This window comes from Haemaphysalis longicornis, unplaced genomic scaffold (genome assembly GCF_048455015.1).
Source record: "Haemaphysalis longicornis isolate Haplotype H1 unplaced genomic scaffold, Haemaphysalis longicornis Haplotype H1 scaffold_2, whole genome shotgun sequence".
NCBI classification, from domain to species: domain Eukaryota; kingdom Metazoa; phylum Arthropoda; class Arachnida; order Ixodida; family Ixodidae; genus Haemaphysalis; species Haemaphysalis longicornis.
In genome coordinates, this window is record NW_027526295.1 from 72,752,667 (window position 1) to 72,770,258 (window position 17,592).

General features: G+C 49.9%; 2 protein-coding genes across 2 annotated transcripts in view; both read left to right on the forward strand.

The window, feature by feature from the left end:
• The first annotated feature begins 919 nt into the window (after positions 1–919).
• On the forward strand, positions 920–4,446 carry LOC144168063 (carboxypeptidase D-like). Its single transcript, XM_077697148.1, has 2 exons — positions 920–1,929; positions 3,692–4,446. Exons 1-2 carry the CDS (start codon positions 920–922, stop codon positions 4,035–4,037), a joined length of 1,356 nt encoding a protein of 451 aa, XP_077553274.1. The 3' UTR covers positions 4,038–4,446.
• Positions 4,447–9,445: 4,999 nt separating this feature from the next.
• Positions 9,446–17,592, forward strand: part of LOC144168988 (4'-phosphopantetheine phosphatase-like) — a 119,264-nt gene continuing 111,117 nt past the window's right edge. Inside the window, exon 1 of the mRNA XM_077697995.1 lies at positions 9,446–9,952. Coding sequence (XP_077554121.1) covers positions 9,781–9,952 — 172 coding nt within the window. The 5' untranslated portion in view covers positions 9,446–9,780. The remainder of the gene's footprint in view (positions 9,953–17,592) is intronic.

Below are 17,592 nucleotides of genomic sequence, written 5' to 3' on the forward strand. Positions count from 1 at the left end.
AGGGAACAAAAAGCGCAACTACCAATGTGTTGACTGCACGACAGCATTCAAGAGAAATTAAACAAAACTAGAATGCCTACTACAGTCACGCCGACATGTTTCCAGGAGTGGGTTTGGTCGGCCGCCGCCAATCGCGCAAACAAGATTCTGTGACGTCATAGAGGCCTCGCCTGAAAGTGGTTTGGAGTCGCCACTGCTTCACCGTTTTCTTTAATAGGTTTTCTGTAAGATTGCTATCAGCGTTATTAGGACAAAGCAATCTATCCGATGAACCAAAATTGCACCTTGTCATCACCACCCCTTCAAATAAAAACTGCCCCAGGCTCTTACTTAAGGGGAGCCCCATGCGGAGTGTTTGCCAATTGATTATCCAAAGCCAGTAGATTGCTAGGCAGATTTGGAGAGTCGTCTCCCACCACTAGTGCGCGCTGCGCCAGTTCTTTTCTTCTGCTTTCTGTACGCCGCGTTGTAATTATACTCTATCAGGCTCAGCTGCGTTTACCACAAGAACATTTTGTGCCTGTCTTGCTTGGTCTTTTAATACCGCACTATGTAACAAATAAATTGCCACCATGCCGGCAATTACGGTTCCACTACGCCGGCCTATTACGGTAATGTACAAATCATCCTTGGCCAATTTTAGCATGCGCAATCCGCGCAACCACGTAGGTAATTGTGCTGTGAGTTAGAACAAGAACATCTATCAGCACTAGTAGATGTTGTGTGCGTAAACTTTCGGATTCTTGGCCAATTCAGTACACGGGAATGTTCCATTTTATCCAGGAATGTTCCAAGGACGCTATACCAACCAGTCACGAGAAGACGACAGAGAAGAAGAGAGACCTCTGCTGGCTGGCTTCCAGAGCGGACGCACCCCGTCTTCAGCGGCATCCCCGCCCCGTCTACAGCCCGTACAGAAATGATGCGACTGGGCCTTCTCACACTACAAGTCGTGAGCGGTCTCTACGCGCTGCGTAGCGACAACGGCACCAGCGACCTGGCGTACCACAGCCGTCAGACCCAGCTCGATACCGTGCGGCGCCTGCACAGCGCGTTCCCCAACCTCAGCCGGCTCGAGGATCTGGGCAAGGTTGCCGGCAGCCCCGTGTACGTGCTCGTAATTTCGCGGAAGCCACGCCGGCAGTTCCTGGTGCCTCGGGTCTACCTGCTAGCCGATTTCCCGGCTGGCAGCGAGCTGCTCCTCAAGCTCGCCTCGCAGCTGCTGCACGAGCACGAACACGACGACTCCGCCGCGCGCATCATCAACGGCACCGAGGTCCACATCCTCTTCTGGCCCCAGCCAGAGGTCCGCGCAACCCCCAGGGACGACTGCTCGGCCGACGACAAGGGCGGTGAGCTGGCGGGCTTCCCCGACTACTTCGACGGGAAGCGCGCTCACCACCCGTCCCCGAAGGCGCAGCTGGTGGCGCACTGGCTGCGAGGGGGTCGCTTCTTGCTAGGCGTGCACGTTCGCGGCGGCGACGGCGGCACGGCCATGGCGTACGGCTTCCACAACAGCGTCCGAGACGAGGACTACGAGGCCCCGGACGAGGACGTGCTGCGGAACCTGTCCCTCAGCTACGTCCAGCGCCAACCCGAGATGAAGAAGGGTGCGAACACCTGTCCCGGGGGCCGCGTGAAGGGCTTCCCCGACGGCGTGACGAAAGCGGCTGCCTGGCACAGGAAGGCCGGCCTGGTGCAGGACTACGCGTACGTGCGCGAGGGCACGCTCGTGCTCGACCTGGCGCTGTCCTGCTGCCGAGTGCCCAGCGAGAAGACGCTGAGGAAGCTGTGGACGGACAACCGGCGCGCCATTCTCCACCTGCTGCTCCAAGCCGAGCGCGCGGTCCGTGGCTACGTGAAGGCGGACGACGGGACACACATCCCGGGGGCCCTGCTCACCATCCGCGGAAGGAACATTGGATTCAGGTGAGCAGCCCCTCATTGGTATTTTTGAGGCTTAAGCTACACTGACCAAGGTTGAGCAGTTTCGCGTGGACCCTGCAGGGCCATGCTGCGCAAGCGTGAGGAGCATTGGATTGTATTGGATTGAATTGTACTGGATTGTAAATCCAATCCAATTGGAGTACGGGTGTGTAGAGAATTGGGTCTGCGCATTCGCCGGTCTGCGCATTCCAGTGGAGTGACGTCATAGCCGCGGCCGACGCACTGGTGCCGGCGCGTGCCCAGCTGTGCGCCTCCGTTGCGCAGTAGCCAAGTCCGACGCTGCGCCGGAACCGCTTGATAGCCGTTTCGCGTGGCTCATGGAGAGCTATGCTGCGCATGCGCGAGGATCAGTGACTGGCCTGGATTGTATTGGACTGGATTGGATTCGACTGGATTGCTGAACTGTATCCTGGCATAGCCGAGCTAAGCCACTGCCAATTTTTCTTCCTTCCGGGTCGATTTTGTAAAGTTGAGCCGTCGACACTGTTGTGGACTTTGGGCACAATATCCGGTAGGCGTAGTGCCGCAGAGTTTGCTGATCGGCTCCCCTTCTGTTAGAGGTCACGTTCCGTTTGCAGGACTAGCTGAATGTCATTTCCAATCTATGAGGAGCCGCTGCTCGGCCTGTGCCTTTGAACGGCCGTACAAGGGATACATGCGGAGGGACGTTTTACTAAAAGGAACACTAGCACTCGTTTATGAGCTGCCTGGAAAAAAAATCGAGGGGAGAGGTTTGAGGGCTTTCCTCCCTAGTTTCGTCCTAGAGCGCCTGCTCTTTCGTCACCTACAATTTTATTGATTTTGAGCCATCATTATATTAAAAAAAGCAGGAGATAAGCTAAGACACTTAACAAAAAGGCCAAATAAGCCCTGCGATTAGAAATGTACGCGTTCTCAGTTTGTCTCGAACTAGCCCATAAAGCGCACGGTGCCTGCGAGATGATCCCAAATTCCACTCCAAGTTTTTTTGTAGCATAAATATCATGCATTAGATCGACCGGGCCAGAGCCAGATGCCTACACGCGTATCACGAAACCTTAACAGGCCAGGCATCATTGGCAGCCTTGAGGTTTTATTATAGGCTGCGTCTAATCTCACGGCAACCGTGGGAATTTCCCCCGGGAAATTCTCACGGCAGTTTACATAAAAGCCGGCTGGCGTAAAATGTGCTCAATAACATTACGTCCCAATGTAACCTAACATAAAATAACCACACCGATCTTAATGTAACCTAATCGAACGCGTCGTAGCCTACCAAATCCAGCCCAACTGTAACAAACCTATCTAACCCAGCCAAACGACACTGAACACAACCTATATTGAACGTAATTCAGCCCATTCTAGAAGTCCTGTGCGTCGATCTCTTGATATAGTAAAAAGCAGAGTAAAATAATTGACAAAATCACGATGAGCGAAATATTCCGTAGGCTAAAAAAAAAAGCATTGCATCTTCTGAGCATTCGCGTTTAAGACCACCACAGCGCTACGGAGGCAGCTGCAAGCGCGGCTTTTTAGGGAATGTTTATCTCATAGAATCTCCGGGTAGCGTGCTTTTCCAATGAGAGGCGACTGCCGTGAGAAATGTCTGGTGGTAATTGTCACGGTTGCCGTGATAATAGACACTACCTTTCTTATAACAGTCTTTTCGTCAACCACGCCCTTATAGAGGAGTCCCTGTAACCCTACCAGAAGCCAAGCAGTCTTTTGGACACAGGCTACAAAATAGTTTTCTCTCTCTTCACAGGTCCACCGACCAGGGCGAGTTTTGGCGGATGCTGCTGCCCGGAAGCTACACGCTCGTGGTCAGCGCCAGGGGCTACCTGCCGGCTGCGGTGAGCGTGTCGGTGCCCAAGCACGGCCACAAGATGGAGCCCGTCGTGGTGGTTCTCAGCCGGCACCTGCACCAGGTCACCATCATCGGCCTGGAGAGCTACACCACGGAAAACTCGATACCCGCGAAACGCCACGGAGGCGACGATGCGGCGTTGGCCGCCGGCCCCGTCCCGAGCCTTCTCTTGATCGCCTGTCAACTGTTCACGGGTGCCATGTACATGGTTTGGCCTAAAGACGCGGTCACATTGGGCATCTAGCTTCATTCGTGATTGTTGAACATTGAACGTTGACGACGTTGAAAAGAAATACACGAGCGATCCGACTTCTTTTCGTGATCATGCCTGCAACAATTATTGATATTATACTAATATAGCTTTTAATTCACTGATATGTTCGCCGTGCCATGCCACTATGCCTGGTTCACGCTTGTATTATGCTCTATTGAAATGTTTGTTGTAGTCACATTAGTGTCGTATTTTGTATTGGTATTAATTAGCCCTTGTATACCTGGTAATATATGTATTTGGAATACGCGGACGTGTGTTGTACTCATAGGCCTTTAAATTTTTGGACTTTGTCTTTTGCCTCTCGATGTGCCTTGCAGTTCTTGTTTTTCTTCGTAGTTTTTCTGGATACCGGCGAGGCTTTCGGGATTCTATCTCTTGTTATTGCAATTTAATACACCTATTCTCTCGCTTCTACTTCCCTTGTCGTCTGTATAACTTTCCGTATGTTTTTTTATTGTTGATGGCAACCCGGTTAATAATAATTGAATTTTAGCACCCCTCTTACTCAATGCTCTCTCTGAACCTCAAGGTGTTATAAATAAACTAATGCATGACATCGGAATCCCTGTCCCGCAGGCTAGTTGGGATTCATGCAATATAAACACCGGAGTAAAACAAAATATACACGTACAATTAAAAATATAATAGAAAACAAGCCGCGTTAGGGATAGACTAGTCATGGGAGCCATAATCAAACACACATATATAGACATATATGCATATGAGCGAATACATATATATTTCATTTCATTTCATTTATTATATCTTTACCGTACCGCCACTGCCTCAGCAAATCGCAGAGCTGGCACATATGACAACATAAGTTCTGCTGCGGGAAATGAGCTAGTGGGTCGACTGTCCATTTCATTTTTTTTTTTCTAATTATATAGCCTATTTGAGCAAATTTTACGTTAAAAGTGGGGTCAGTATGATTATAAAGAGGCAATCGTTCGAATGAACCGAACTTGTGTTTTGTCTGCACGGCCCCTTCAAAATGAGACATCCTGTTAGCTGTACAAAATTATAGTGGCGAGGAACGTAGACAGAGTGAACTAGGGAGGCAGGCCGTTCAGACGGCAATACAAGAACGAAGTTACAGGACATGCGTGGAATAGTGTAAAGGCGTGACCGATTACACGCTGCCGCCCTTCGAAATTCCGGAAACAGTTCACGGAGATTCACAGGGAGTTCCCCTTTGGTTCCCCCTCGCTACGGTCTACCCTCGCTCAAAGGGCAGCGGAAGTCGCCGGTTAGAAAGGAGGGTGAACGACATAACGACAGTGCGACCATAGTACAATGAACTAGAATAGGGGCAGTGAAACGACCGGGCCTCTCCGGTTGACGCACGCCGTGCAGCCAGTAGCTATAACGTTGCTCCGGTCGGCCCTCTCTTTCAATACCTTTCGTCGTTCTTCCACTCCTCCTCCCACGCCGTCAATGACCGCTGTCCCCTCGTGTCCGGCGGGCGCATAATGAGCCACTTAGGCTGTCACACAATGAGTTCTTCTTATCGGGGGGTTCGAATGGCGTCTCCGAGACCACACCAAGATGCCCTTTGCAAGGTGAGTCATTGGCTCTTCCCAACGCACCCATCTCTGCGCCGCTTCTCGAAATTCCCATTGCTGGCCCGGTGACGCCGTCCCCGTGTGGCGGGCTGGATCGTTTTTTGGAAGGGTCACATACCGGCGTCCCGTCGCCGATCCTTAGAAGTTCAATGCACACACGCGCACACACATACACGGCCGTGTACAAGATTAGAACCAGCGATAGTCTCTTTTAACGCCGGTTCCTGGGATTGGTGGTTCTGCCAGATGACAGTGTCCGTACCAGTATGGCACCATGCGCAGTTTCTTGAGGCCAACCACCTGCCGAAGTCTTTTCGGTGAACTCGAGCCATCACGTATAAAGAAATCCTGCAGCTTCACTATCGTTCAAGCCTTGCGCGACTTAGTTCAAGCTTCGCCAGTTGAGCTAATGGAAGCCTGCAAATGCTGAAGATGACTTTGCATCCACCACTCGCGGCGATGAAGACGACAACTTCTTCGATGCATATGGGATACGGCCCGTTCGTCCCACGGCGTTTCGTCATAGGTCGTTTAGTCACATAGGGTCATTCGTCATAGGCCGGTTCGTCAAATGGGAGAGTTCGTCGCAGGTGCACAAAGCGAGTGTCCAGGTGCTTTATTATTAATTTTTTTTTGTATGCAGTGGGTCTCAGCGAAGTAGGTAGGACGGTTCGACTCAAAAGAGAAAATCGGGGCACATGTTTTCTTTTTTTATCTCTTTTCGGCCATACATTTGGCGAAGAATGCAAGCCAGAGTGGGCAAGTAGGGTAACCTGGGTTGATCAAGAATATCGATACGATTTCAACAACCCTAGACAGAAAAGTGAGGCAGGCACGTAGCCTAATAAAGTTCTTGGAAGACGAGCTACAAAGAACGCGCGCCCCCTTTTCAGAGTTGATCGAGGCCGGCTTGGGCACCCTCCTGGGAACAGGCCCACTCTTCCCAACCGACTCATCAGGGGAAAACTGGTCAAAGAGGCATCTGGTTCCAAGTGGTCCTGTAATAGGCAAAGTAGTAGCATCCACCCTCTCGTTCTTGGAAATTTCGTCTGGAGGTTTCATTTTGTGCGGATGTCGGGAGGGAGGGGAGAGGGGGGGTAAGTGGCTTCAACTCTAATAGGTCGCACCAGGTTGACCCTTTCACAGTTGGTGGGTTGGCCTTCCCCTTTGCTTCTTTGCAGGTGGTGTTTAACAAGCTGTGTCTTTCTCATCTTGCTTCTCCTTCCAAAACAAATGTGTCACACGGGTAGGGAAAGATATAGTACAAAACTTCTAAACTTCACATTGCTGAAAAAGGATTGCGGGAATCACGTAATTTGTGAGAACAACGCGTGCAAATCAGCTATAATTACACTTTCTTACTCGGCAACCATTATTCAACATGTACAAACGATAATGAGGGATGCCTTGTAATAGGCAAAGTAATAGGCAAAGACCACTTACGTGGTAACACGCCTGGTGGTCTTGTAATAGGCAAAGACCACTTACGTCAAAAAAAAAAAAAAAAGCACTGCAAATTTTGTTTACAAACCGGCCTATGACGAAACGCCATGCCACGAACGGGCGTACACACGATGCATATGACGACGACTACTAGCACCCTACTATACAAATAAACAACGGCACTGAAACTGAACTACCTATGTGTCCGGCAATGCTCACCTACAACAGCTTCGCGCGTCAAGCCTTGCTCGTGAGTGGAAGCTTCCCTAATATTTTTATACATGCAAGTATGTCGTAGGGGTGAAGGGCGGGAACACAAATGAACTCAAGAAAACGACCTGAGCATCGGATGCACCCAATTGTATAAAGTATACATTGTATAAACAGGAGCAATACAATGTATTAGCAACGCGAATATAAACGTATCGGTAAATTAACAAGAGCATCAGATCAACACACCGAAAAATAAAAAGAGATGAATGAATAAATTACTACAAAGGAAACTTCAACAAAAGCTAGATCTTAAATTAGTATCTAAACAACGTTTAATGCATACGCGGGATAATAGCGTCCTTACAAAGAGAACTATCAAACGTACTGAAACCATTACGAAGTCATAGGTCAATTAAAGCTAGGCAATAAACAATCTCACATGTACGCACATCTAATTATAGTATTAAGTGCTGCGCTTGGCATTGTGACAAAAAATAGCAAAACGACTAAATACAACACAAGAACACGTGAACGTAGCTCAGCATGATAACCTAATCTAAAATTTACGCAGTACTCAAGACTTTAATTGTGCTTCGCTTTTTTTAATAGCAGCTCATCATTAATTAGAAATGCAATGCAAGCAGAAATGCTATGCAAGTAGAAATGCAATGCAAGTAGAAATGCAAATGAAACCCTCTCACAACCGTGCACAGACGCTGAAGAAACACAAGGTGGAGGAGCAGTTTTTTTCATCAAGTCACAAGACTCTGCTCAGCGTCATGTGCTGCGCTGACTTGCGCTTTGATGATGGGTCGGTCCAATCGAACCCCTTAATAAAAAGAATGAAGCAGTGGTTGAAACGTCGCTTCGAATGCACTGGCGCGCACTATGAGCTCTGCGCTGAATGAAAAGAAAATTAATTTCAATTTAGAATAACCCAATATAGCCGAGTATGGCACGCGTTCGAAAGACAGTTTTTTGGCGTCGTTTGCTTACAAACCGATTGTTCGCAAAAACACGAAACGATAAGAGGCACAGGGAAAGAACAGAAAGCAGGTGCGCGCGCGCATTCAGAACGTGTTGAAAACGTAAGGTGCACGCAGGCGCGACAGCAGTCCGTGAGCCAGTAAGCGGCGGAACTCGTAAGCGGTAGGAAACCGAGTTCTATGTCTGTGAAGTTCGGCATGGTTTAAAAATTACCTAGGAACATATTCGAATCCCACCAATGCACCAACACAGCCGCAAATCGCCATTTAAAATACCGCCGAATCTATGGAGTTTGGCTATATAGGGTGGCCTAGTTTGGCCAAACCACAGTGCGGACGCCTCGGTCATGGATGGCGTTCTAATGGAGTATCAGTTGAAAATGAGCCCGAATGATCAGCCTATGTAGTAGAACCAGTAGAACTAAATCGCCGGGCACTAGGCGGGAGGTCCGATGAAATTCGGTTTGGCCGCGAGGGCCTACACAACTAAATAAATAGCATTTCATAAAAATGCCAGTCACAATTGGCAAAGTGGCAGGATTTCGTAATAATGAAAATGCGTCAATTATTATTCTACACATTTTATGTTTTTGAAAAGAATGTAAATGAACTTCTAAATTAACAAAAAAAAAAAGATGTCCTCGTTCTCGTACGTGGCAAATGGGCATCACAAACCGAGGTAAGTAAGCAACAACCCCATATCTGGGCAGCAGCCATGTACAGCGGACAAGGCGGAGCTTAGTGAAAACGTTTTTGCCTTCGTTTCCTTTTTTTCTAACAGCAAAATGCACCGCAGCCTTTACGTCCTTTTAATCGAAAAAGAGCGCGCGTCGTCTGCTCCGCCGAGCGTGGCGAGCAGACGACCAGGTGACACTAGCGCAAATCACGCCGTCTTTCCGCAGCGCCAACATGCATGACTTCCGTTTTCAAAGAAAAATAAGCTCTCCTGGCAGTGTAAAAACCCTACCGTTGACACAAAGCTATCAAATTATATAGGAAAATCTTGGTTATGTGTCGCGGTGTCACCGAAAGTTAGGCATTGCGAACGTGACATAGTTTCGGTAAAATTCCGCCAGATGGCGAGAGCTGCTTCGCTGCCTCCTCGGCAAAATTCGCGATGGCGCAGCAGTCGCCTGAGAGCGCCGCGTTTCCCGAGTTCGCAGAATCAGCAACACAAACGCCGTCAGCTGTTAGACCTGCTACTTGTGCGGACAGGAGCGGCGGGTGCGTCTATAATTGCCAATGGTAGTCTGGCGGTAGTGGTGTGGCGTTGCGGTTCTCGTGCCGTGTTGTGTGTCCCCGCCGGACGAAAAGACACTGCGACGAAGTAGGAGAGAGAGGTGCACGACGCCGCCCGGATAATTTGAAACGAAGAAGCGGTGGGTCGGCGGCTAGCTCGCCGGAGCCCTTCTCGTCGACGGTGGTGTGCGGTGTGCGAGTGCTTCGAGGGCTCCGTGTTCCCTATGAGCCCTGGTGCGTGGCCCGAGTCCAGTGCCGCCGTGTCCCATGCCTTCGACCCCAGCAGCAGCGGAGACGTCCCAAATGGACGCCGACGCGGCGGCGGCGACCGCCTCTTCGACGGGAGGCACCAAAGGGCGCACCCGGAGCATCCAGCTGCCGGAGCAGCTCGCCGTGTTCAGGAACCTCAAGAACGCCAAGCGCTTTGCCATTGACATCGGTGAGTCTTCTCGCAAGTGCATGCGACGTCGCGGCGCGAGCAGGTACGTCGTCGATCGATCAGTGTGCATGAAGGTCGAGCTGCTTTGAGTCGAGAAAACGCGGACGACACAACGTGCGACTGTATCTGTCGGCGTTTTCTTCGCCTTTTACAGCCGTGTTTATCTTTTGCCCCTTCAACTGCGCAGCCAGCGAGGAACGGGGCGGCTGGCAGTTGTATCGATCGGCTGATCGTAGCTTCGCTTTCCTGCCGAGAAGCGCGGAGGAAGCGAGGCGGGTTTGTTTTCGCGAGCTGCTGTACCGGCTGCCCCGGCGCGCTGAACCCGACCGCTCTGCATTTCCTGCTCCGTTGCTTCCTCGGTCGCGTTTCAGTGTACCAGTAGTCGGCTTCCGCCAGTACACGCCGCGGCTGTGGCTAGCCTGCGCCGCGTGCATTCAACAACGCGTGCATTGACGCAACGGAGCAGGTGTTGCGGTGCACGTTGGTGATTTCGCACCTCGGAGCCGTCTTTTCAGCAGGCGCGTTGTGTTGACGCCGCGATTAGTTTCGTCGATCTGAGCCAGTTTTGACGTTTGGCAGTTTCTTCGTTCTGTTCTTTTGGCAGGCCCGTCTTTATGTCGCTCGCGCAGGCCGGTGGGGGGGGGGGGGGGGGGGGGGGCGTCCGTGTCATCAGTGTGGAATGCTGGCCGCATCTGGCAATGTTTCACGTGGTGAGGGCTTGAAAAGCCCACCTACCTAGATTTCATTCCTATGCTCGCTTATTTTACTGTGCTGTGCATTTTTCAAGCTCGAAATTTGGAGTCTTCGTTTAGGTGGAGGAGGAAAAATAAATCAGATTTGAGGTTTATTCTTGAGCTCAGTCCTCTCAAAGCCCTGAGGCATAGCCCTGAAGAGAAGCGAAGAAGGAACAAGCTTGAAAGGTCCAAAGAGCTCCTGACCCACGTACCACCCCTTGAGGATCCCCTACCTAAGGGTCTTCCCCGGGGCGCCCAAGTGTTCGTGGTGAACGCACGAAGTGGCTTTGCCGTCACGGAGGACGTGGTGGCAAGGTGGAACCACGCACAGAAGTACTCCAAGCAGCCGAACCCGCCACCTTTCTCGCCGCCCCAGTGTAGTGTGTGCTTGGCCGCCCAGCCGGCCAACATGCGTCACCTGGTGTGGGACTGTGAAGGACGCACGTGACAAACATCGCCCGTCATCTGTATCAACATACGAGGACTGGATCCGGCCAACACACGACCACAAGAAAATTCTACTCTCACTGTGGACATTTGCGTGTGAAGCCTCCATAGTGCGACGCACGTAACATCCTTCCCTTTTCCCACCTCCCACCGCAACAGGCCTAGTGCCATCCTATTCATAATAAATTTTACAGCAACAACAATTTTGGGAAAAGGGCGCTCTAGGCGTGGTCCCAGAGCCAAGGTAGGAGTCAACATTTCAGTAATCTCTGCTATCGTGTGTGCAAGGACATTAGAGAAGCAGAAAAAACAAAAGAGGAACTCGACAGTTCGATTAAAGCAACCGCACAATGGAAATGCAGACGTCTGTAACATAAATAAGGAAGGGGGCGCGGTGCGGTTGTGGGGTAATAAAATACACGCGTCGATTTTTTTCGCATCTAGCTTCTGCCCAAGAGGGGTTCATAGGGCCGAGGGCAAGTCAAGCCCGCCACCTTATTCGCAAATATCTGTATATATAGATGTATGTAAGTGGAAATTAAGAATTCCATCATGCATGTGCTGATGGACAGATTTCGACTGGCTTATCTCTGGGGCACTAAACTGCGTGTTCTAAATTTATCCGCCGAACGTCAACACACCGACTGGTAGGCCAGCTGCTTCTCAATCCAAATCGGCAGGGACAAAAACTGAGGGGGGGGGGGGGGGGGTGGAAGGAGAGTACACAGAGGGAGCAGTGACTCGCAAATTTTTAAGGTACGAACCCCCTTAGGGGCTCGGGCTGTTGGCGTCTCCTGTCGTCGTTCGTCTCACACATTAGTCACGGAACAAAAAACAACCGGGACACTCGTTTTGCGACGCCTCGCGCCATAACGATTCGTGCTTGAAAGACGCGAGACTTTTACAGCAAAGTTGCATACCTCTGCCCCCCCCCCAAAGGTTTCATCTCCATGGGCAAAAATGCCGAGGCGCCAAGAATACGCTTATACGCTGCATGCTTCGCCCCTCCCCAGGTTTCACGTTAGTGGAGATGGCCCGGGATTTTTTTGTTTCTTTTACTTAGAAAGTTTTTTTTTTTTTGCCACGCGTGTTGTCTATTTTTTATTAAAAAAGACTGCCTCTATATACACACGCAACATTGAAACGAAACGCAAGGAAAGGCTGGAGAATACGGAGCAAACAAACCGAGAGGGGGAAAACCCAGCGCAGTTATCTCGCGTGCATCTCCTCCGAGACATCTTATCGAAAAGCGACACAGGGACCACACTCTGAGGCGCTCACTGCCGGCAGCTGGTCCTAATTTTACGGGGTTTGCTATCTCAGATGTTCCTTCCTTTCTTTTGGGTCACTGTAATATCACATCTTTCTATATACATCATCATCAGCCTGTCTACGCCCACTGCAGGGCAAAGGCCTCTCCCATTATTCTGCAATTACCCCGGTCCTGTGCGAACTGCGACCAATTTATTCCCGCAAATTTCTTGATCTCCTCGGCCCATCTAACTTTCTGCCGCCCCCTGCAACGCTGGCCTTCTCTATATATCTATATCTCTATATATCTATCTATATAGATAGACAGGATATATATGATATCCATCTATCTGTATAGATATCTAAGTAGATATCTACACTATATCTATCGTTGGTAAGACAGTGGGTTGTTAACCAGCGCTGCGTCCGTGTCCTGCCTTTTGTGGAGGTGTTTGTCTTGTTTTTTTTTGCGCTGTAGTTGCCATAGTGCTAATAAACGATGACCCCAAACCTCAGCCCTACTTTTAGAAGAGGGGAAAAGCTCGTTATTTTCTGAAGCAGGGATGTCTGCGGGTGCGTGTTCGCCTGCACGCTTCCTTGAGGGTTTCTGGAGGTCCTGGAGGAAAGCTAGGCAGAGGATGCGGAAAAGGCGAATGGGTGAAAAACAGGGTGTTAGTAAATAGTTTTATATATTTTTACACAGATAATGAATGGCAGCCTACCATTGTCCCTGAAGAATAAAGTGTATGACAGCTGCATCTTACCGGTACTCACGTACGGGGCATAAACTTGGAGGCTCACTAAGAGGGTTCAACTTAAATTGAGGACGACTCAGCGGGCAATGGAACGGAAGGTGATAGGTGTAACATTAAAGGACAAGAAGAGAGCGGAGTGGGTCAGGGAACACGCACGTGTTAAGGACATATTAGTAGAGATTAAGAAGAAGAAATGGGCGTGGGCAGGGCATGTATGCGAATGCAAGATAACCGTTGGTCATTAAGGGTAACAGAGTGGATCCCTAGAGAAGGTAAGCTTGGCAGGGGGCGGCAGTAAGTTAGATGGGCAGATGAGATCAGGAAGTTTGCAGGGATAAATTGGTCACAGTTGGCACAGGACCAGGGTAATTGGAGATTAATGGGAGAGGCCTTTGCCCTGCAGTGGGCGTAGGAAGGCTGGTGATGATGATGATGATGAAATAGTTTTTAACGTGTCACGTGAAAAAAGACGTCCTCACGACCTGATGACAGGAGGCGGATATGTGTTCTTAAATACCCTATTTTTGAGCGTATAACCCGCACCAAAAAATGCGAAAACTTCAGTTGCAAAGTATAGGGTGCGGATAATACGCGGGGTTTTTTCTTTAGTGCAGCTTCACGGAAATGCGCGTTTTGCCGTGAAGCTCCGTGAACACGGACTAAGCCTCCCATGGCAGAGATTGTGCAAAACATACAAGGACAAGGATGAAAAAACAAGGGCGAGGGCACTCTAACAACTGAATTTTATTAGTGAATTGTGACTTTCCCCTTGCAGTCAATGTATTCTACTTTCTAATTATAGTACGTGATGTGTTGCTTGAGCAGTAGCTTCGGTGCAGCTTTTTCTGCATCAAATATGCGGGCCGAAAGTGGGGGTGCGGATTATATGCAGGGGCGGGTTATACGCGCGAAAATACGGCATGGTCTCAGCGAAGCCGGTTCCGCGCTTCCGCGGGGCTGGTGGAAATGACATGGTCCGCTAATGGGTTTTGAAAAGTTAGTTCACCGGGGTCGAGTCACTCGACGTTATGAAAGAGATGTTCGTTTTTTTTTTTTGTTTTTTTTTTTTATGTGCCGGACAGTTGAGCGGACAATGGACCTTTTTCCAGTAGCGTAGCCCTCTTGCGGCGGCCACTGGAACCACACTTGGGGGATTATAGAAGTACACGCCCCCTTTTCTTCCGCCTGCCTGCGCAGTTGAGGAAGCCGTCCCAGGCGCAATTGTGGCAGAGAAATTTTTTGATGGCAGCCGTAGCGCCTATCTGTCGGCCATTTTTCAGGGCGCAAAAGACGGAGCACCGCTTGGCTGGCTCGGCGTTCGCAACTGGATAATCCAATATGGCGTCCTTTTGTTTACATTTTGCCCGCCAATAATGGCGGATCGGTCGCTGGGAGCAAGGGCAGCGCATGCGCAGAGCGCTACTGGAAAAGGTCCATTGAGGGGACAACTTGGGGGCACAGAATGTACTCGGAAAGCCTAGCGCGCACGTGTTTTTCGTTATCTCCGGGAGAGGTGAATGAAAAGGATGATGACTCCAGAAAGACGTGCCGAATTGTTTCCGTCGACTCGCACTTGTCACAGTTGAGGGGTTCGCGGTCTGGCCGAAACTGTAGCGGATAGGGACTCGTGAGCGCCGAGTCAAGACGCAGTCGGGCGGCACTTTTTCCATGTTGAACGAGGATCTGGACGGTGCAAGGAAGGGTGGCTGTTTTCCGGAAGGGGCCAATGAACCTTTATTTGATTTGATTTGATGGTGGGGTGTAACGCGCCGAAGCTACGCCTGGGCTGTGAGGCGCGCCGTAGTGGACGGCTGCGGATTAATTTTGACCACGTGGCAATCTTTATCTTGCGCAGAAATCTCGAACGCGCGGGCGTTTTCGCCTTTCGGCAGCCACCGCAGCCGGGGTCGAACCAAGTTCTTACTTACAACCTCCTTGGGTCGAACCCGTGTCCTGGGGCTCAGCAGCACAGCGCCTTACAGTGAACGTTTATCCCAAAAGAGTGGGTGATGATGATTATTATTATTGCTAGTGGTATCCCCTTTGAAACGGGGTGATGACGTGTCATCTTACGAAGAAAGAACTATATATGTTTTATACGCTAGCGCTGCTCTAAGGGCAGGTACAAATTTTTTTTTTCCTGTTGCAGGCTTTGCTGCGAGCTTTTACAAATGCCCTTGTTGTTTTTATTTTCGTATTATTTTGTAGTACGATATTCATGATTCCGTTTGTGTACTGAACACTTTTTATGTATCTCATACAACAATGCCCTCGGGGCGAATATAGTAAGCTGAATAAATAAATAAATAGAAGGTGGTAGAGGCATTATTCCCCTCCGTTTTTCGTCCACCAGCATTCGAATCATCTTTTAGTCGCCTCGACAGCCTTGAAGTCAACTGCCTCTGTGCTACCCTCAAATCCTAAAGCTTCTGGAAGCCGATAATTTCCCTCTCGGCGATTTGAATGGATACACTCGCATTCTAAAACTGGCGGACAGAACGTGGGGGCGGGACGGAGTACGTCCCCTGCTGACGCCCAGTGACGTCACCACTGTTTGTGTACGTCTGTGGGGCAGCTAGCAACAGACACGTCATCTTCAGTCAGCTGTGTGTGTGCTATTGTTCGCCTTTGCCTTTGCAGAGACCTTGAACCGAGCGCGCTATTTTCGCTCATCTGTCACTGCCAGGCATCGGGGCGCGAACTGACGTCGCTTGCGCCAGAGAGTGTAGGAGTTGGTGGGGGCGTGTCAGGGTTGCAAGAAGCGCTTTCTTACCTAAAAGCCTGAACTCAGCAGCAGCCGTGGCGGGTTCTGCCTTTTGGGCCGAATGGCACTGCTCGTTGTAAGCGACGCAATCTCGTTATATCTTAGACGAGGCGATAGAGGGTATCCCTTCTTTCAGGTGATAACTAGCGCCTTCAGTGACGCCACTCGCATGCGATGCGCTTCTGTTGTACCCCAGGTGTTGAAACGGCGTGCCTTAGGCCAGGTTGCGCTATGTAGGAAATCGTTCGCAAGGCACGTGCACTGCGGCATGTTTCTATTACATGCAAGGCAAAAAGCCTTAATACTTGTAGGAATGAAGGTTTCCTTGAACTAGCTTGGCGTCTACACAAACGGTGCAAAGTCCGGTACAAAAAATGTCACGTAACGTAAGGAAGGCCAGAAGCGAACCAAAGCGCGTGTCAGCCGTGCATAAAAGATGGTTAATTTATCATCATCATCATCATCAGCCTGGTTGTGTCCTCTGCAGCACGAAAGCCTCTCCCAAAGGTCTCCAGCCACGTCTAGGATTGCTGGCTGAGTCCATGCTTTCCCGCCGAAATTTCGTACCTCATCTCTTTATCGAGTTCTCCGCCGACCCCGATTGCGTTTGCGGTCTATCGGCAGCCACTCTGTTAAACGGGTGGTCCACTAGTTGTTCCTCATACGCATTACGTGACCCGAGCATGCCCATTTCTTTCGCTTATTTTGAACTAGAATGTCCTCCATCTCAGTCTGTTCCCTAATCCGTGCGGCTGTTTTCCCCAGCATTCCCCGTTCCGTGGCCCTTTGGGCCGATCTTAGTTTCCCTTCAAGTCTTTTGGTGAGACCCAAAGTTTCTGCCCCGTAAGTGATTACTGGAAGAACGCATCGATTAAATACAAGCTTTTTGAGTGACACAGGAAGCTTACTAGTCAGGACGTCTGAATTCTCACCAAAACCAGCCCGACCTACGATTATTCTGCGGGTAATTTCCCGTGCATGGTTTGGTTCAGCAGCCACTACTTGCCCAAGGTATTCGACTACTGTTTCCAAGACATTACCTACCTTAGTCATGCGTATTGGCCTGCTGATTCGAAAATTACTTTGGGTTAATTTTTCGCGTTTATTTTTAAGCCTGCAGTCATAATCTAGGAGCACAATTGGCAAAGAATGAGCTGCAAATCCTGGCTGTTTTGACCGAACAGGACAATGTCGTCTGCAAACCTTTGGCGACTGAGATATTCCCCATTGATTCGCACCCCGGTTTTCCTCCGCTGAAGCTATCTGAACACACCTTCCAGACAGGCTGCAAACAACTGCGGCGGTATTGTGTCCCCTTGCCGGACACCCTTTTTTATAGGAAATTTACAAGTGCTGTGATGGAGCCGTATAGTTCCCGTGAATCCGTCATATAGATGTATTTGAAGAGCGGAATGTATGCCTCGTCGACGCTGGGATCACGTAACGCCTTTAGTACTGCCGAAGTGGGCACTGAGTAGAATGTTTTCCATAATCTACGAATGCCATATACGTACAGCGGGGCATTATACTCTGAACACTTTTGGATTCCCTGGTTGATAGCGTGAATATGGTCTAAAGTTGAGAAGCCTTTCTTGAAACCGACCTGTTCTCGTGGCTGTTGAAAGTCCAAAGCGGCACTTACGCGATTGAGAATTACCTTTGTAAATAATAGGTGGGAAAAGGCTATAG